The sequence below is a fragment of the Pseudophryne corroboree genome, chromosome 9 (genome assembly GCF_028390025.1).
Source record: "Pseudophryne corroboree isolate aPseCor3 chromosome 9, aPseCor3.hap2, whole genome shotgun sequence".
In the NCBI taxonomy this organism is placed as follows: domain Eukaryota; kingdom Metazoa; phylum Chordata; class Amphibia; order Anura; family Myobatrachidae; genus Pseudophryne; species Pseudophryne corroboree.
This window is the reverse complement of record NC_086452.1, coordinates 315,009,008-315,030,234: the sequence shown is the minus strand read 5'-3', so window position 1 is coordinate 315,030,234 and position 21,227 is coordinate 315,009,008. Positions and strand designations below refer to the sequence as shown.

The 21,227-nt window shown below is 44.7% G+C and overlaps 1 protein-coding gene across 2 annotated transcripts in view; it reads left to right on the top strand.

Annotated features, from left to right (window-relative positions):
* The window catches only part of MEI1 (meiotic double-stranded break formation protein 1), a 1,382,157-nt gene that overhangs the window by 1,229,691 nt on the left and 131,239 nt on the right, over positions 1-21,227 (top strand). For both annotated transcript variants that reach the window (XM_063940445.1, XM_063940446.1), the window contains exon 25: positions 4,056-4,140. In XM_063940445.1, the coding sequence (XP_063796515.1) occupies positions 4,056-4,140 (85 nt within the window). The remainder of the gene's footprint in view (positions 1-4,055; positions 4,141-21,227) is intronic.

The following is a 21,227-nucleotide window of genomic DNA, read 5'->3' as shown; positions in this document are numbered from 1 at the left end:
ACATTCAATACAACATACCCAGTCCCTTCCTGCAAGCTCAACAGGTTATACTGCTCAGACATCAATTATTCCTTTGAACTTATATGCACGTAGAGGTTGCACATCCTATTATATCAGTGATCAAGTACACCAGCACTTAGCGGATGGCTTTACCGAGTGATATACTTGTTCCATTTTTCATTCACTCTCACTTATTCACTTTGCACAGCTTAGAACAGTGATCCCTTTTAGGACGGTAACATACGGATTTTCCCGGTTACTATGGCTACAAAGTGAAGGGTCCGACACTTCTGTTTACAGTGGGTAAACAGGGCAACGCCGGGCACTTCCGCCGGACAACACGATCACATGTCTTTAGCTTCAGTACACACGTCACATCAGCTGGCCGGAAGCTACTGATCTTCCCTACACTCAGCTGTTCTTCCCGCCGATGGGTCCTCCTCACGCATAAAGGTTCGTTTTATTATCTTTTATTCACTTCTTGTTTGCTCACCTTGACAAAGGGGCGGTTTATGCCCCGAAACGTAATTGCAAATTGTTATTATGATATATTAAAAGCACTTTTTACGATTTTGCACAAGTCTCCGAGTGCCGCTGAATGGAATATTGTCGTTTATAGAAATGGATCTCCAGAGGGCACCGGAGCAGTATACCACCTGTTAGGTGAGTGCCGATCCGTGTTTAGCAACTATATATATATATATATATATATATATATATATATATGGGATGCAGTTATGTGACTGGCAGTCGGGAGGCCACCAGTCACTATACCAATGCCGGGACCCCAAACAGTGAACAGCCCGCCCCTCGGCATGCCAACCAACAGGCACTATTCCATGAAACCCATAGAGTGGGAATAGAATCCAGCAAGGAGCTTTTTGTGCTCGCCCCCGCCAGCCATCTAATAACCGGGTTCTCGGCGTCGGTATGGTGACCGGCGGTCTCCCAACCACCGGTCACATGAACCCAACCCATACAATATATTTCAGCAAACGAGATACGGCACTCACGGGTCCTAATGTAAGCCGTACGCAGCAGGTTTTCCTGGCTTGTCAACGTTTCATTAATTCAAATAAACAAAATTTATATGAATAAATGAAACATTGACAAGCCAGGAAAACCTGCTGCGCACAGCTAACATTAGAACCCGTGAGTGCCGCATCTCGTTTGCTGGACATTTTACTTGATTGCACCCGGGCACACTTCCACACTTGTGCCGGCTCTCCATGTACAGGTATATAAATATATATATATATATATATATATATATATATATATATATATATATATATATAATTCCTTAAACAACGGCACTGGAGACTTTCAGCAAATGACGAAATTTGTATTAAAGGTAGATGTTTCGGAGCTTACACTCCGTCCTCTGTACCAAACACAATCAATTGGTACTGAGGACGGAGTGTAAGCTCCGAAACGTCTACCTTTAATACAAATTTCGTCATTTGCTGAAAGTCTCCAGTGCCGTTCTTTAAGGAATTTTATGTTTGATTATACTCTGGCACAGAGAGGCGCTGCGCTATTTGTAGAGGAGTCCCGGCTGCCATGGACTGTATATATACAGGTTGAGTATCCCATATCCAAATATTCCGAAATACGGAATATTCCGAAATACGGACTTTTTTTGAATGAGAGTGAGATAGTGAAACCTTTGTTTTTTGATGACTCAATGTACACAAACTTTGTTTAATACACAAAGTTATTAAAAATATTGTATTAAATGACCTTTAGGCTGTGGGTATAAGGTGTATATGAAATATAAATGAATTGTGTGAATGTAGACACACTTTTTTAATGCACAAAGTTATAAAAAATATTGGCTAAAATTACCTTCAGGCTGTGTGTATAAGGTGTATATGTAACATAAATACATTCTGTGCTTAGATTTAGGTCCCATCACCATGATATCCCATTATGGTATGCAATTATTCCAAAATACGGAAAAATCCGATATCCAAAATACGTCTGGTCCCAAGCATTTTGGATAAGGGATACTCAACCTGTATATATATATATATATATATATATATAAAAAAAATCTTACACACAGTATGTATACACATATATATGCACATTATACATAAACACAGTATAATATTATATATATATATATATATATATATATATATATATATATAAATACATATGCTGCATTTACTTAAAATGCTGCTTCTCCTGCCTGTTCTCCCCCTCACATTGCCCACTTGCCTGAAGACTTGCCTGAAGAAGAAGGCGACAAGCCTGTTGTCTTCAAAACCTCCGGATGCCCGCCTTCTGTATGGGAGGCTCTGGCAGCCGGGGCTGTTTGTAGGAGGCGCGTATAGGCGGTTGGGCAGAGGGGCGCACGGACGGTCGGAGTCTTGCAGCAGCAGCGGGAGTCCCGCCGGGACCCTAACATTACACGGCGGCTGCTGCGGGAGGAGATTGCGGCAGCAGGAGATCGCGGCGGGGGGCCAGAGAGTAGTTAGCCGAGGGGATCGCGGCGGGGGGCGGGAGAGTAGCTAGCCAAGGGAGCCGTCCAGCGTCAGCGTTGTCAGCGCCCTATGAAATCCGGCGCCTGGGGCACATGACCCCTTAGCCCCCCCCCCCCTAGTTACGGCCGTGATATCTGCCCCGCCTGCAGTGCACATGGTTTTGCCCAACTGCTAACAAATTTGCTGCTGCGATCAGATCTGAATTAGGCCCAATGTCTGGAGGCTAAAGAAAGTGAAAAACTGATCTGAAAAGTTAACATGTTGCACTTGAAATCCATGAAGGACAGTTTCAGTGAATGTAGTCAGCATGTCGACATTAATTTGTTAAATGTAAATATTCTAAACATGTCATTATTCTGAATGATGACATAATGAATGTTGACATTCTGAATTTTATGCCACACCCCAGTTTGATAGTGAAGAGAACTGGGATATATTAATGGTAAACATACGTTTTACCGATGGCCTGGATCCCGGCTGTCATCATCCCAACAGCGGGATCCTGGCCACCAGTATGCTGGCAGCAATGTGAGCGCAAGAAAGACCCTTCCGGGCTCGCTGTGCTCGCCATACTGCGGGCACGGTGGCTTGCTGCGCTTTTCACAGGATCTATTCTCCCTCTATGGGTGTCGTGGACACCCATAGTGGGAGAAAAGCCTGTGGTGGCGGGATTCCACCGCACTGGCGTTTCTATAATGGGTGCAGTGTGTGCGGTGCACATGGGCCCATGAGTCCAGAGGGGGCCCCTGCCACACACACTGCACCCATTTGTAAAATACTTACCCCTCCGAAGTCCAGCGCCGGCATCCGCAGTGCCGCTAGAACCCAGTGAAAATGGCCCAGCGGCCATTTTCACGGCGTTCTGCGTATGCGCAGTAGAGAGCTCTCAGGGAAAATGGCTGCCGCGCCATTTTCCCGGAGATCTGCGCATGCGCAGTAGAGTCTAAGCCCTGTAGTGCTCAGACTCTACGGCGCTCCAGGCAGAGAGGAGGGGGCCTGACGGAGGAGGCTGAACACGGGCCACCTCCTCTTAAAATGCCCCTGTTCCACCGGCAGCATTTCACCATCTATTGGGATTCCGGCGTCGGCATTGTGACTGCCGGGATTGGCGGTATCGTGATCGCCTCCCATATTAATATATAAAGTGGCAGGAAATGGTTGTGTGTGAAAGAGGGATTTTATATTGCATGACCCTCTGCCCTTTTTGACCCTCATTTTCAGTCTGGCAGCAAAGTGAATGGCAGTTGAAGGGAAACGTGTCAAGGACCACATGTATACAAATAGAACCCCAAAAACTGCAAACATTGATGCGGAATGCAGATTTACTGTTTGTTAAATTAAAAAGGATTCTAAAAGTTGAAGAAATCTATTGGGATAAGCATTTTTGAGCATTTTTACAATGATTCATTAACTGACATTATGCAAGCAACATGTGTATTCAATGTCAGCTACCACAGCAGTAACTTTGGGCACTGGGTACTTCTGTTATATTATAGTTCTTTAGTTTCAGGTGTTAAAGTCTTGCTACAATGTACCATAACATTTACCCTTTTATTTTACCAGGTACACAAAACTGTTCATGTAAATGTGCATAATGTGGTGAATTTAATTTCATTTAAGTATAAGGATACATCATCCTTGCTAATGGGTAAGCAAATTGTAAAAACACTGGTCATAAATTGTAAATGGAAAATTGTTAATAATATGTCTACTGTACATATACAGTATTGTGCTTTGGCCATAAAGTCAGGCTGCAGAATAACTGATGTTTTACTTGCCAGATGTGGTTCACAGTGATGACATGGGCATTAAATCGACAAGTGAAATTGTGACATTCACAATATCAACACTAACGTAATGTTGATATTGCCAGAATATCGACATTGTGAATGTCAACAGTGTTTTTTTTTTTGTCCATTTAAGCCCTAGCCCTACCTTAACCCCAACGGCAGCCTAACCCTAAGATTTACATGGGTTGCTGTCTACATTTTAAGAATGCCAAATTGATTTCTCACAAATATTTAAAATGCCCATTCTAATATATATTGTAAATGCCTGCATCTCTTATTACCATATCCCATGAATGTACGCTATACATCGCAAAAACACTGCATCCCATAAGAGAAAACAATACACCCACACATTATCTGAGTTCCAAAGCTCGTTGATGTATATACAGTATTTGTTATTAAAAAGGATATGGATTCAATATATTACAAAGTACAGTATACCTATAGTTACATGGTTTCACTCACACAGTAAGCAGATTTAACTTACAGTTACATGCAGTTATATGCCAGCGATACAATACCATTATCCTTAAGTTATATAAATTCGTCTTTCCATATCACTCTCTCTCTCTCTGTAAAGTAATGCTGGGACTCCATCTTCCTCTGAGACCTTACAGCAACTCTGAGACAAAAACAGGGACTACCTTCCTGTGTGATCAGTGTGTTATCTAGTTTCTGGGGGAGGGGTTCACGATGAGTCACCAGTCCCTTTGTATATGCTGAACAGGTTCAGCCTTGGGGACGTCCAAAGGGGCTGGCGTGAGTTTCCTGTCCACCACCTGTTTGGAATATCTATTGTTCTAATAAAAGTGATTTTAGCTTTTATACATTCAATCATAATTATCCGCTGCAATATCCCACAACTTCACAACAAGCATCAAATAATACACATACATGACATTACTTCAATATATATCATTTTAAATCACCATGATGTCTGGCGCTTGATATTATTATAATTATGTACTGTATGAAATAAGTGTTGAATCCATCTCTGTGGCATGTCCGTGTAAATGCGTGTGTTACCATATATGGCTGTGCTCACTGCACGTATTTGCAAGTATAGCGACTCATGTGTGTAGTTTGTATGTTCTCTTTATGTAATTTTTTTTTACTTCGACAATTTACACCATGTTTATATTCTGGTGTCAACATTCTAAATGATGTGATGCACCTGCGCAGGGGCGGATCCAGAAGAAAATGAAAGGGGGGGCACCATGATAGGGGAACGGTAAAATGTATATTTACATGCACCTAAGGCACGTGTGCTCCCACATAGGGTGTGTGGTATCACAGGGGGCGTGGCCTCACAGAATACGCCATCAGGTAATGATTGGCTGTAGGAGCGCATCCTGCTTAATTGCCAATGTTTCACCCTGATGAAAAGGCTGATTGGGTCTTGAAATGTTGGTCACCTGTTCCATTAGTTATGGGAGCCTGGAAGGCACCTCAGCACAATATAATTATTAAAGTTTTTAGTTGGTTGTGGCAGGTGCAGCATACCTTGTTTTGGGCACTGCACTGAGACTCAGACTGCAGGACATGAACTGCTCATCTTTGATTAGCAGAAGCAGCCAGCTGGATCTCCAACAAGCAGCATAAGACATCTGCAGGATAACCCTGTCACAATCACACGGGCTGCCTTCTCAAAGCTGACTGGACCTAGCATGGTGGTATAGAGAGTGGAGGTGGAAGCGCTGGGAAACTGTGCGGTGCAGTGAGGGCTAATGAAGCCTTCTGCGCCGTCATAAGTAACAGTCTTACTCGATGCTGGCATTTAAACTCCGCGCCTGGGCTGGACTCTGGCTGGCTGGCAGTGGGGAGGTAGGTTGCAGTGTGAGCAGGGGTAGGCTGGAGCTGCAGCTCCAGCCTCCCCATTGGTTACCACACGGACTTGCTGTTAGAGCCGCGGCAAGTCCTAGTGCCTGCCGGCTCTTTTATCAAAACTGAATGACAGAAATAGCAGTAGTGCTGCTGCTGTTCTCCTTTTGAAAAAAAAATTAAGTCAGAAATGACAGGGGGGCACGGGCCCGAGTGCCCCCCCCCCCCCCCCCCTGGATCCACCTATGCACCTGCACACTGTGCCTTTATTAGCTAGTCTGGTTAGCTGCTGCACACAATAGGTAACCAGACTATACATAGACAGAAATATATAATATAGAGTGTGCTGCGCTCAGCCTAATGTTGATGGTTGTGGTGCTTCTTATGCTAATAACCTTCTGACAAATGATAATGATTCGAATTAATGATAAATAGCTTTTCTTAAAAAGGAAAATGTCGCCTTAACAATCTTTATGCGTTATTAAATAACCATACTAAGTGTTCATACACGAAAATGATGCTGGTATCGATAGCTGGAAGGGGTAAATACAGAGCAAGAAACATAGAATTTGACGGCAGATAAGAACCACTTGGACCATCTAGTCTGCCCCTTTTTTTATCCTTTAGGTAATCTCAACCCTTTTTGAACCTTAATTCTTTGTAAGGATATTCATATGCCTATCCCAAGCATGTTTAAATTGCTCTACAGTCTTAGGCTCTACCACCTCTGATGGGAGGCTATTCCACTTATCCACTACCCTTTCTATGAAGTCATTTTTCCTTAAATTTCCCCTGAACCTGCCTCCCTCCAGTTTCAGTGTATAGATGGGTCCATGTTTATCTTGACCTTTAATAGGATTAACTGAGACTGGTCAGTCGGACTTAATCCCCTGCTGTAATGATTTAATCACCTGCTGTATTGTTCTCTGTATTGTATTGCAGCTGAGAACAATAAATGAAGGATTTATGTTAATAAACCATGTTGTGCCTAGGCGAAGCAAACTAGCAAAGATAACCGTGGACCCATCTGTATGTCCTCGAGTTCTAATACTTCTCTTCCTTTGAAGAATGTTTCCCTCCTGAACTTTAAGACCCTTGGTATATTTGAAAGTTTCTATCATGTTCCTCCTTTCCCTTCTCTCATCCAAACTATTCATGTTAAGATCTTTTAGCCTCTCCAGGTAAGATTTGTGATGTAGGCCATGCACCGTTTTAGTTGCCCTTCTTTGTACACTCTCTAATGTATTTATATCCTTCTGGAGATATGGTCTCCCAAACTGGACACAGTATTCCAGATGGAGCCATACCAATGACCTATGCAGTGGAATTATTACTTCTTTTTTCTTGCTACTGATTCCTCTCCCTATGCAACCAAGCATCTGACTTGCCTTTCTCATTGCTTTCCTGCCTTTAAGTCACTTGAAATAGTGACTCCTAAATCCCTTTCCTCCACAGTAGTTTCCATTATAGTACCCTTGATACTATATTTAGCCTTTGGGTTTTTGAGACCCAAGTACATAATTTTGCATTTTTTAGCATTAAACTGTAGTTGCCATGTTTTGCCCATTTCTCAAGCTTACCTAGGTATCAATCATTTGTTTTACCCCTCCCAGTGTGTCTACCCTGTTGCATATCTTTGTATCATCTGCATAAAGACATACCTTCAATACCATTTGCAATGTCACCAACAAAGATATTAAAGAGAACTGGTCCAAGTACAGATCCCTGGGGTACTCCACTGATAACATTTCCCTCCATAGACTACACTCCATTTACTACAACTGTCTGTTTCCTATCCTGCAACCAGGTTCTTATCCATTTAACTGTTTTATAATCCACCCCTATGCGTTCAAGTTTTTATTTAGCAGTCTGCGATGTGGGACAGTGTCAAATGCCTTACTAAAGTCTAGATATGCTACATCTACAGCTCCCCCTTGATCTATTATTTTCGTCACAGAGTCAAAAAAGTCAATAAGATTTGTTTGGCATGCTCTCCCACCAGTAAATCCATGCTGCTTTGGATCCTGTAAGTTGTTTGATTTAAGATATTCCACAACTCTTTTAATAGTTTCTCTAACGTCCTAAGTGGATGCTGGGGACTCCGTCAGGACCATGGGGTTTAGCGGCTCCGCAGGAGACAGGGCACAATAATAAAAGCTTTAGGATCAGGTGGTGTGCACTGGCTCCTCCCCCTATGACCCTCCTCCAAGCCTCAGTTAGATTTTTGTGCCCGGCCGAGAAGGGTGCAATCTAGGTGGCTCTCCTGAGCTGCTTAGAATAAAAGTTTAAGTTAGGTTTTTTATTTTCAGTGAGTCCTGCTGGCAACAGGCTCACTGCTACGAGGGACTTAGGGGAGAGAAGTAAACTCACCTGCGTGCAGGATGGATTTGCTTCTTAGGCTACTGGACACCATTAGCTCCAGAGGGAGTCGGAACACAGGTCTCACCCTGGGGTTCGTCCCGGAGCCGTGCCGCCGCCCCCCCTTGCAGATGCCGAAGTTGAAGAGGTCCAGAGGTCCAGAAACAGGCGGCAGAAGACTTTCAGTCTTCATAAGGTAGCGCACAGCACTGCAGCTGTGCGCCATTGTTGTCAGCACACTTCATACCAGCGGTCACTGAGGGTGCAGGGCGCTGGGGGGGGCGCCCTGGGCAGCAATGTATTATACCTTTTTTATGGCTAAAATACATCACATATAGCCCTTGAGGCTATATGGATGTATTTAACCCCTGCCAGATCTCACAAACTCCGGGAGAAGAGCCCGCCGTTTTAGGGGGCGGGGCCTATTCTCCTCAGCACACGGCGCCATTTTCCTGCTCAGCTCTGCTGTGAGGAAGGCTCCCAGGCTCTCCCCTGCACTGCACTACAGAAACAGGGTTAAAAACAGAGAGGGGGGGCACTTATTTGGCGATATGATTACATATGTGAAAATGCTATAAGGGAAAACACTTGTATAAGGGGTTGTCCCTGTATAACTATAGCGTTTTTGGTGTGTGCTGGCAAACTCTCCCTCTGTCTCCCCAAAGGGCTAGTGGGGTCCTGTCCTCTATCAGAGCATTCCCTGTGTGTGTGCTGTGTGTCGGTACGTGTGTGTCGACATGTAGGAGGACGATGTTGGTGAGGAGGCGGAGCAAATTGCCTGTATTGGTGATGTCACTCTCTAGGGAGTCGACACCGGAATGGATGGCTTATTTAGGAATTACGTGATAATGTCAACACGATGCAAGGTCGGTTGACGACATGAGACGGCCGGCAAACAAATTAGTACCTGTCCAGGCGTCTCAGACACCGTCAGGGGCTTGTAAAAACGCCCATTTACCTCAGTTGGTCGACACAGACACAGACACGGACACTGACTTCAGTGTCGACGGTGAAGAAACAAACGTATTTTCCTTTAGGGCCACACGTTACATGTTAAGGGCAATGAAGGAGGTGTTACATATTTCTGATACTACAAGTACCACAAATAAGGGTATTATGTAGGGTGGGAATAATCTACTTGTAGTTTTTCCTGAATCAAATAAATTAAAGTGTGTGATGATACGTGGGTTTCCTCCGATAGAAAATTATTGGAGGTATACCCTTTCCCGCCAGAAGTGAGGGCGAGTTGGGAAACACACCTTAGGGTGGATAAGGCGCTCACACGCTTATAAAAACAAGTGGCGTTACCGTCTCCAGATACGGCCGCCCTCAAGGAGCCAGCTGATAGGAAGCTGAAAAATATCCAAAAAAGTATATACACACATACTGGTGTTATACTACGACCAGCAATCGCCTCAGCCTGGATGTGCAGCGCTGGGGGGGCTTGGTCGGATTTCCTGACTGAAAATATTGATACCCTTGACAGGAACAATATTTTATTGACTATAGAGCATTTTAAGGATGCATTTCTATATATGCGAGATGCGCAGAGGGATATTTGCATTCTGGCATCAAGAGTAGATGTGATGTCCATATCTGCCAGACGATGTTTATAGACACGACAGTGGTCAGGTGATGCAGATTCCAGACGGCACATGGAAGTATTGCCGTATAAAGGGGCGGTCCATCGGACCTGGTGGCCATGGCAACAGCTGGAAAATCCACTTTTGTTACCCCAAGTCACATCTCAGCAGAAAAGGACACAGTCTTTTCAGTCTCAGTCCTTTCGTACCCATAAAGGCAGGCGGGCAAAAGGCCAGTCATATCTGCCCAGGGTTAGAGGAAAGGGAAGAAGACTGCAGCAGGCAGCCCATTCCCAGGAACAGAAGTCCTCCACAGCTTCTGCCAAGTCCGCAGCATGACGCTGGGGCCATACAAGCGGACTCAGGTGCGGTGGGGGGTCATCTCAAGAGTTTCAGCACGCAGTGGGCTCACTCGCAAGTGGACTCCTGGATCCTACACGTAGTATCCCAGGTGTACATTGGAAATTCGAGACGTCTTCCCCTCACAAGTTCCTGAAGTCTGCTTTACCAACGTCTCCCTCCGACAGGGAGGCAGTATTGGGAAAAAATTCACAGGCTGTATTCCCAGCAGGTGATAATCAAAGTACCCCTCCTACAACAAGGGAAGGGGTATTATTCCACACTATATTGTGGTACTGAAGCCAAACGGCTCGGTGAGATCTAAAAGATTTGAACAATTACATACAAGGGTTCAAATCAAGATGGAGTCACTCAGAGCAGTGATAGCGAACCAGGACGATATGGTGTCACTGGATATCAGGGACGCTTACCTACATGTCCAAATTTTGCCCTTCTCACCAAGGGTATCTCAGGTTCGTGGTACAGAACTGTCACTATCAGTTCAGACGCTGCCGTTTGGATTGTCCACGGCACCCCGGGTCTTTACCATGGTAATGGCCGAAATGATGATTCTTCCTAAAAGAAATATGGACGCTTTCCTGATAAGGGCAAGGTCCAGAGAACAGTTGGCGGTCGGAGTAGCACTATCTCAAGTAGTTCTACGACAGCACGAGTGGATTCTAAATATTCCAAAATCGCAGCTTTTTCCGACGACACGTCTAATGTTCCTAGGAATGATTCTGGACACAGTCCAGAAAAGGATGTTTTCTCCCGGAGAAGAAGGCCAGGGAGTTATCCGAGCTAGTCAGGAACCTCCTAAAACCAGGAAAAGTATCAGTGCATCATTGCACAAGGGTCCTGTGAAAAATGGTGGTTTCTTACAAAGCGATCCCATTCGGTAGATTTCACGCAAGAACCTTTCAGTGGAATCTGCTGGGAAAATGGTCCGGATCGCATCTTAAGATGCATCAGCGGATAACCCTGTCTCCAAGGACAAGGGTGTTTTCTTCTGCGGTGGCTGCAGAGTGCTCATCTATGAAAGGGCCGCAGATTCGACATTCAGGACTGGGTCCTGGTGACCACGGATGCCAGCCTGAGTGGCTGGGGAGCAGTCACACAAGGAAAAAATTTCCAGGGAGTGTGATCAAGTCTGGAGACTTCTCTCCACATAAATATACTGGAGCTAAGGGCAATTTACAAGGCTCTAAGCTTAGCAAGACCTCTGCTTCAAGGTCAGCCGGTATTGATCCAGTGGGACAACATCACGGCAGTCGCCCACGTAAACAGACAGGGCGGCACATGAAGCAGGAGGGAAATGGCAGAAACTGCAAGGATTCTTCGCTGGGCGAAAAATCATGTGATAACACTCTCAGCAGTGTTAATTCCGGGAGTGGAAAACTGGGAAGCAGACTTCCTCAGCAGGCATAACCTCCACCCGGGAGAGTGGGGACTTCAGCGGGAAGTCTTCCACATGATTGTAAACCGTTGGGAAAAACCAAAGGTGGACATGATGGCGTCCCGCCTGAACAAAAAACTAGACAGATATTGCGCCAGGTCAAGGGACCCTCAGGCAATAGCGGTGGACGCTCTGGTAACACTGTGGGTGTACCAGTCAGGGTATGTGTTCCCTCCTATGCATCTCATACCAAAAGTACTGAGAATCATAAGAAGGAGATGAGTAAGAACGATACTCGTGGTTCCGGATGGGTCAAGAAGGACTTGGTACCCGGAACTTCAAGAGATGCTCACGGAAGAACCGTGGCCTCTACCTTTAAGAGAGGACCTGCTCCAGCAGGGGCCTTGTCTGTTCCAAGACTTACCGCGGCTGCGTTTGACGGCATGGCAGTTGAACGCCGGATCCTGAAAGGGCATTCCAGATGAAGTCATCCCTACCCTGGTCGAAGCCAGGAAGGATGTAACCGCAAAACATTTTCACCGCATTTGGCGAAAATATGTTGCGTGGTGTGAGGCCAAGAAGGTCCCTACAGAGGAATTCCAACTGGGTCGTTTCCTACATTTCCTGAAAACAGGACTGTCTATGGGCCTAAAATTAGGGTCCATTAAGGTTCAAATTTCGACCCTGTCGAATTTCTTCCAGAAAGAACTGGCTTCAGTGCCTGAAGTTCAGACGTTTGTAAAAGGGGTACTGCATATACAGCCTCCTTTTGTGCCCCCAGTGGCACCTTGGGATCTCAATGTTGTTTTGAGTTTCCTAAAGTCACATTGGTTTGATCCACTCACCACTGTGGAATTAAAATATTTCACATGGAAGGTGAAGATTCTATTAGCCCTGGCTTCAGCCAGGCGTGTGTCAGAATGGACGGCTTTATCATATAAAAGCCCTTACTTAATTTTTCATTCTGACAGGGCAGAATTGAGGACTCGTCCTCAATTTCTCCTTAAGGTGTTTTCTGTTTTTCACATGAACCAACCTATTGTGGTACCTGCGGCTACTAGGGACTTGGAGGACTCCAAGTTACTTGACGTTGTCAGGGCCCTGAAAATATATGTTTCCAGGACGACTGGAGTCAGAAAATCTGACTCGCTGTTTAGCCTGTATGCACCCAACAAGATGGGTGTTCCTGCTTCTAAGCAGACGATTGCTCGCTGGATTTGTAGTACAATTCAGCTTGCACATTCTGTGGCAGGCTTGCCACAGCCAAAATCAGTAAAAGCCCATTCCACAAGGAAGTGGGCTCATCTTGGGCGGCTGCCCGAGGGGTCTCGGCTTTACAACTTTGCCGAGCTGCTACTTGGTCAGGGGCACACCCTGACTGAGGAGGACCTGGAGTTCTCTCATTCGGTGCTGCAGAGTCATCCGCACTCTCCCGCCCGTTTGGGAGCTTTGGTATAATCCCCATGGTCCTGACGGAGTCCCCAGCATCCACTTAGGACGTTAGAGAAAATAAGAATTTACTTACCGATAATTCTATTTCTCGTAGTCCGTAGTGGATGCTGGGCGCCCATCCCAAGTGCGGATTGTCTGCAATACTTGTACATAGTTATTGTTACAAAAATCGGGTTATTCTTGTTGTGAGCCATCTTTTCAGAGGCTCCTTCGTTGTTATCATACTGTTAACTGGGTTCAGATCACAGGTTGTACGGTGTGATTGGTGTGGCTGGTATGAGTCTTACCCGGGATTCAATATCCTTCCTTATTATGCACGCTCGTCCGGGCACAGTATCCTAACTGAGGCTTGGAGGAGGGTCATAGGGGGAGGAGCCAGTGCACACCACCTGATCCTAAAGCTTTTATTATTGTGCCCTGTCTCCTGCGGAGCCGCTAAACCCCATGGTCCTGATGGAGTCCCCAGCATCCACTACGGACTACGAGAAATAGAATTATCGGTAAGTAAATTCTTATTTTTTCCATTACTTTCCCTACTACTGATGTAAGGCTTACTGATCTGTAGTTACTTGCTTCTTCCTCGCTTCCACTTTTGTGCAGTGGAACTACATTTACTCTTTTCCAGTCCTCTGGAATGGCACCTGTATTAAGTGACTGGTTAAATAATTCTGTTAAAGGTGTCACCAGCTCATCTTTTAGCTCTTTTAGTATCCTTGGGTGTATTCCATCTGGCCCCATTGATTTATCCACTTTTAGTTTAGAAAGTTCTGTTAGGACCTTCTCCCCTGTAAATGTACTTTCATCTACTTTATTTTTTGAATGTCCTTGCAACTTAACTGTGGCCCCTTCTCTTCTCCTTCTGTAGTAAATACTGAGCAAAAATAATTATTTAGGTGATCTGCTATTGCCTTGTTTCCCTCCACCAAATGCTCACTCTCTGTCTTAAGTCTTATAATTCCTCCATTTGATTTTGTCATTTTGCCCCCTTTATCTACTGACTGGGCCATTTTCTCCTCAGCTTCTGCCTTTGCACGTCTGATCACTTTATTAACATCCTTCCGTCTGTCAAGATACACCTCTTTGTCGTTATTATTTTGAGTCTGTATTTCCTAAAAGCCATCTTTTTTGCTTTCACACTAGTTGACACTTCTTTTGTGAACCACATATCTTCCTTTTCCTGGTGCTTTTCCTTACCCTTTTGATACAAAGGTCTGTTGCCCTTAGTATTGCACTTTTCAGTTTTTCCCACTTCTCCTGCACTCCTTCCATGTTCCTCCAGTCCGCCAATGACTCACTTAAACAGCTCCCCATTTTTGCAAAGTCAGCATTTCTAAAATACAACACCTTTGTTTTTGTGTGACAGGAGTTGGATCCTGTCTTTATACTAAACCATACTGCTTAATGATCACTGAATTCCAGGTGCTCACCCACATATATGTCTGATATCCTTTTACCATTTGTAAGAATTAAATCTATTATTGCGTCTTTGCGAGTGGGATCCCTCACCAATTGCTTGAGAGATGCTCCCTGTAAGAAATTTAGAAATTTGCCACTTGTAGCTGAACTTGCAATTTACATCAGGTAAATTAAAGTCTCCCATGATTATGACTTCTTCCTTTAAAGCCATTTTAGTGATGTCCGACAATAGGTTCCTGTCCAAATCCTGCTCCTGGCCTGGTGGTCTATAGATCACCCCAAAGCAAATAATGTCCTTCTCCCTGGTTTCTGTGGTGACCCAAAGGGCCTCAGTTTTGTGTTCAATATTTTATATTAAAGTAGCATTTATGCTTTTTTTCACATACATTGCTACCCCTCCTCTGATTCTTCCCATTCTATTCTTCCCAAATAAATTGTATCCTGATATAGCTATGTCTCAGTCATGATTCTCATTGCACCATGACTCTGTAATTGCCACAATATCCAGGTTATCCCTTGTCATTATTGCAATTAGCTCTGGAATTTTGACTCCTAAGCTCCTAGCATTTGCACACATAGCATTAAGAATTATGTCTGTGCATCTGTTATTAGTAGCCATGTCCAGACAGTACAAAATAAATGACAAGTTTAAAGTTGAAATTACCTGTTTGGTGATGTTGCTCAGTGTTTGGTATTTGTTTTTTTTACTAATCAGGAATCACACTCTGTCCTTTACACCACGACTACACCTCACTAAATGTTAAGATATAGTACACCTGACCACAAATGGCCAAATGATCAAAGAAGGTAAACACCAGACAGCATGCAATAATAAACTTGGGAGGTCATTCCGAGTTGTTCGCTCGCAAGCGGATTTTAGCAGATTTGCTCATGCTAAGCCGCCGCCTACTGGGAGTGAATCTTAGCATCTTAAAATTGCGAACGATGTATTCGCAATATTGCGATTACACACCTCGTAGCAGTTTCTGAGTAGCTCCAGACTTACTCGGCATCTGCGATCATTTCAGTGCTTGTCGTTCCTGGTTTGACGTCACAAACACACCCAGCGTTCGCCCAGACACTCCTCCGTTTCTCCGGCCACTCCTGCGTTTTTTCCGGAAACGGTAGCGTTTTTTACCACACGCCCATAAAACGGCCTATTTCCGCCCAGTAACACCCATTTCCTGTCAATCACATTACGATCGCCAGAACGATGAAAAAGCCGTGAGTAAAATTACTAAGTGCATAGCAAATTTACTTGGCGCAGTCGCAGTGCGAACATTGCGCATGCGCATTAAGCGGAAAATCGCTGCGATGCGAAGATTTTTACCGAGCGAACAACTCTGAATGAGGGCCTATGTTTCACTGAGCAACTTCCCCACACATGCAATGCCAATTACAAGCAAATCATTACATCAAAAAACATACATGAGTTTGTATAAGAGAGAACTGTAGTGAACAGATTGGGGATGTCTATTCATAGTTTAAAAAGATAGATAACATTGGTACAGGTGAGAACTCAGATGTTTTTGGTAAGCTATAGACATAAATTTGAGTAGCTGTGGATGAAGTAGAAAGGTCTTTAAGCGTTCCTAACACAGATTTAAGTTATAAGTTTTCCTTGGATCCAGCCTTCAGTCTACTTGACACGTGATACTTGTGCAAGAGATTCAATCCGTAAAAAACATAAAAAACATACAATAGTGTAATACAATTTTTTACAAATGCAAATATATAAATAAATATTACAATGACTCTATTCTCCATTAATGTGAAAATATGATTTCAAACAGCATGTCGCATCTCTACTAGATAAATGTACCATGCATTACAATTACTATTGCCCGGTGCTTAATTGAGTCATACTAGTGCCCTGGGCGGTACCCCGCCAATAATTGTTGTATCTTGTTGTTTATTTGTGATGTGTGGTGACATCTGAGGGGGGTATGTAACCTGAGGCAGCTTATTTCAGCGCCAGTCTTTAGATTCTTCAATTGCTTTTTCTACATTAAGTTATAAGTGTCTGGGTTACTCAGACTGCAGTAGTTTGAGGTGTAGAGGAATTGGACTCACATTTGTTTGAAAGCTGTCCTTCAGTGGTCCGGATTGTGGGTTGATTGTTTTCCTTCTGTTTACCTTCGGTTTAACTGTCCTTCAGTGGTCCGGATTGTGGGTTGATTGTTTTCCTTCTGTTTACCTTCGGTTTAACTGTCCTTCAGTGGTCCGGATTGTGGGTTGATTGTTTTCCTTCTGTTTACCTTCGGTTTAACTGTCCTTCAGTGGTCCGGATTGTGGGTTGATTGTTTTCCTTCTGTTTACCTTCGGTTTAACTGTCCTTCAGTGGTCCGGATTGTGGGTTGATTGTTGTCCTTCTGTTTACCTTCGGTGTAACGTTGAAATTAAGTTTAAAACTGTAATTATCCTTTGAATAATGTCCTTTGAATTAATGGACACAAGCCTAACGGCACAAGGCTCCTTAATGCTCTTTAAGAAAAAGGAGGGGATTGTGGAAGAAGGAAAACACGAGAAAAGGGAAGGAAGAATTGAGGGTGTTTACTAACTTCAATTGATGAATATCAATGAGGCAATATAAATGCATTAATCATAAATGTCTCTATATAGATGTAATCTAAAACCATCAATAATAAACACAGTCCTGGAATTGCTGGATAAGGACAGTAAGTTTCTGCTGGTATTATTGCTTTGTGGCTCCAATTAGTGATATGAAATAAATGAATGAATATTGCAGTATCTGTTTTGTATGGTTGGTGAGTGTCGGCGTCCTGCTCACTCACTGGATATATCTTATGGTATTGGTGTCTGGCCGAGCTCTGTACCTTTGTCCCGGGTGTTGTTGTGCTCGTTCATAGAGTGAGCGTCCCAGCACTTCTGGAACTGTGTTTATTATTGATGGTTTTAGATCACTTCTATACAGAGACATTTATAATTAACGCATCTATATTGCCTCATCGATATTCATCAGTTGAATTTAGTCAACACCCTCAATTCTTCCTTCCCTTTTCTCATGTTTTCCTTTTCCTTCTTCCACAATCCCCTCCTTTTTCTTGCTCTGCATTTACCCCTTCCAGCTATCGATAATAGCATCATTTTTGTGTATGAACACTCAGCATGGTTATTTAATAACTCATACAAATTGTTAAAGCAACATTTTCCATTTAAGTAAAAGCTATTTATCATTAGTTTGAATCCTTATCATTTGACAGAAGGTTATTAGCATAAGAAGCACCACAACCATCAACATTAGGCTGAGTGCAGCACACTCTATATTATATAGTTCTGCCTATGTATAGGTTGGTTACCTATTGTGTGCAGCAGCTAGCCAGATTAGCTAACAAAGGCACAGTGCACAGGTGTATCATATCATTAACGGTATATTCCTTAACTAATACACCTGCAGCAAGAGCCACTACGTGGGACTCCTAGACATAAGAAAGGATAGGGTTAACAGAGCCCATGCAGCTTTTTCAACACTAGCATTATGTCAGGAATCGACTCACCAAGCTGACATCTGTCCGCCGCTGCGGACTCCGTCCTGGGTCCCTGCGTTCATCTGTCATCCGCGTCTCTGCCATCAGACGCCATCCTGGGCCTGGGAGCGCTCCTGTGATAGCGGGCGTGTAGCACGCCGCGTTCCCGCTAGGCCGCGGCATGGGCGCCGCCATGACAGCCTCCAGCAGTCAGCATACGGCGGCCAATCCGGTGCTTGGCCGCACCCACTTTTCCTCACTCCACCAATGACTGTTTAACAAGGGGTATATATGAAGCTGCAGGATCAGTCTGCAGGCATCCTGAACTTTGTGTCACTCCTGCGACCCATGTGTAAGGATCTGGTTCCTGTTTCCTCCGTGTACCTGGATACCTACCTGCTGTTCCGTGTTCCTGGCTTTCTACCTGAGACTTTGTACTCCTGGTTACTTTTCACAGCTCCGTGGAACTTCAAGCCCCAGCAATACCTGCTTCCATCTACAGGCTTCACACTCATCACCATCTCTGTGTGCTTCAGCCTAGCAGTAGAGACTGACTCCAGGTGTGTTCCATCTCTCCACCTGTGATACAGCTTGCTTGCTGCCAGTGCCTCATCACCTGCACTGTGAGTCAGACTCCTGCCTCTGCTACCAGGTTTGCTATACAACACCATCTCTGCTGGTTCCATGTTTTAATCTGCTCTGGTTCCCATACCAGAATATTCTCTGCCAAATTATCACTCATCTGTTATCATCACTACCGGTTATTATTTCATCAGTCACCATTCATTCTGTTACCATAGACTTTCAGCTGCCACGCTGTACAATTGACATTTGCATTTCCTACTGTTATTTTCTGCTGCCGTTTGGTGAACCATCTGTTTAATAAATATCATTGCGCTCATGCGCAGAAACATAATCCAGCCTCCTCGTTTTCTCCCATCCACCTCCACTGACCCACTAGCGCCCCCTCCGGGGACACAGACAAAACCAAGTCTGACAGTAAGTTCAGGATCGATGGACTCGGATGGTGGACGGAGTGTGGGGTCAGAGGCCTTGCAAAATCTGGTCTCCCGTCTGGATGGTCAAGAGGCTGCGCAGCAGCAGATGTTCCAGTTCCTGCAAGGGATGTCCTCCCGGATAGATACACTACAGCAATCCCTGCCTAGTGTACACACTTCTACAGTTCCTGTTACTCCAGCACCTGCCAGTACTGTGAGTTCCTCTATGCCGGCTGCATCAGCTCCAGTGTCACGTCTGCACCTGCCCGTGCCAAGCAAGTATGATGGCAGCCCAAAGTTATGTCGCGGGTTTCTCAACCAATGTGAAATCCAGTTTGAATTGTTGTCACATAATTTCCCCACGTCAAGATCCAAGGTTGCCTACATCATCTCTCTACTTTCTGGATCTGCTTTGAGTTGGGTGTCTCCTCTGTGGGAACGTGCCGACCCTCTGATTAACAACTATACAGAATTCGTGTCAACCTTCAGACGGATCTTTGACGAGCCTGGTCGTGCAACATCAGCTTCTGCAGACCTAATCCAACTTCGTCAAGGTACCCGTAGTATGGGACAATATGTCATCCAGTTCCAGACGTTGGCCGCAGAGATTCAGTGGAACAATCAAGCCCTGGTAGCAGCTTTCTGGCATGGACTCTCTGATCGGATCAAGGACGAACTGGCAACCCGCGATCTTCCTGTACAATTGTCTGATTTAATTTCCCTGTGCATCAAGTTGGACTCTCGCATCCGCGAACGCAACAATGAACGTGCTCGGAGTGAGCCACGCAGATCAAGGATGATACCTTCCGTACAGTTCCAGTCTCCACCTTCTGATGAGCCTATGCAAATAAATAGGTCCCGCCTAACTCCTGAGGAGCGGTCAAGAAGACTTCGTGAGAGACTTTGTCTTTATTGTGCGGCTGCAGGTCACCAGATTAATTCCTGCACAGTGCGTTCGGGAAACGCCAGATCCTGACTTGTAAAGGAGGAGTCAAGTTGGGATCTTCTAGACAAGCTCCTTCTAATCAAGACCTTATCCTTCCTGTGACTTTAGAGACTTCAGTTGGGCTTCAGTCAGCATCAGCATTAGTGGACTGTGGAGCCGCAGGAAATTTCATCACCCAAGCTGCGGTAAATAAATTTTGCTTGCCTGTATGTGAACTTTCTTACCCAGTCTACATTACCGCCGTGGATGGTAGCCGAATCTCCAAGGGGAATATTTCTCACCAAACTGCACCAGTGGTTTTGGGAGTTGGGTTCCTACACTCAGAATTAATAAAGTTCTTAGTCATTCCTCAAGCCACACAGGAGATCGTTTTGGGCATGCCCTGGCTCCAGCTACACAATCCACAGTTTGACTGGTCAACGTTACAACTTACTTCATGGGGTTCACATTGCCATCAGTCCTGTTTAGCCCAAGTTTGTCCAATCAAGTCTACTGAAGTAAAAACCCAGTCAAGTCTTCCTGCGGCTTATCAAGATTTCTCTGATGTCTTCAGTGAAAAGGCCGCGGATGTCCTGCCGCCCCATAGAGAATGGGATTGTCCCATCGATCTCCTTCCTGGCAAGAAGCCACCTAGGGGGCGTACCTACCCGTTATCTGTTCCTGAAACTGAAGCGATGAGCGACTACATCCGGGAAAATTTACAGAAGGGATTCATCCGTCCTTCATCATCACCCGCTGGTGCAGGCTTCTTCTTTGTTAAAAAGAAGGATGGAGGACTGCGTCCATGCATTGACTACCGGGGTCTCAATGACATTACCATTAAAAATAGTTATCCATTACCACTCATTACCGAATTATTTGACAGAGTTAAAGGAGCCCGCATCTTCACCAAGCTAGATCTCCGCGGTGCCTACAACCTCATCAGAATCCGGAGTGGTGACGAATGGAAGACAGCTTTTAACACTCGAGATGGTCATTACGAGTACCTGGTAATGCCATTCGGGTTGAGTAATGCCCCAGCAGTGTTCCAACACTTTGTGAACGAAATCTTCCGTGACGTTCTGTATAAATACCTCGTTGTTTATCTGGATGATATCCTCATCTTCTCCCAAGATCTTCCCTCTCATCGTCTACAAGTCCGTGAAGTC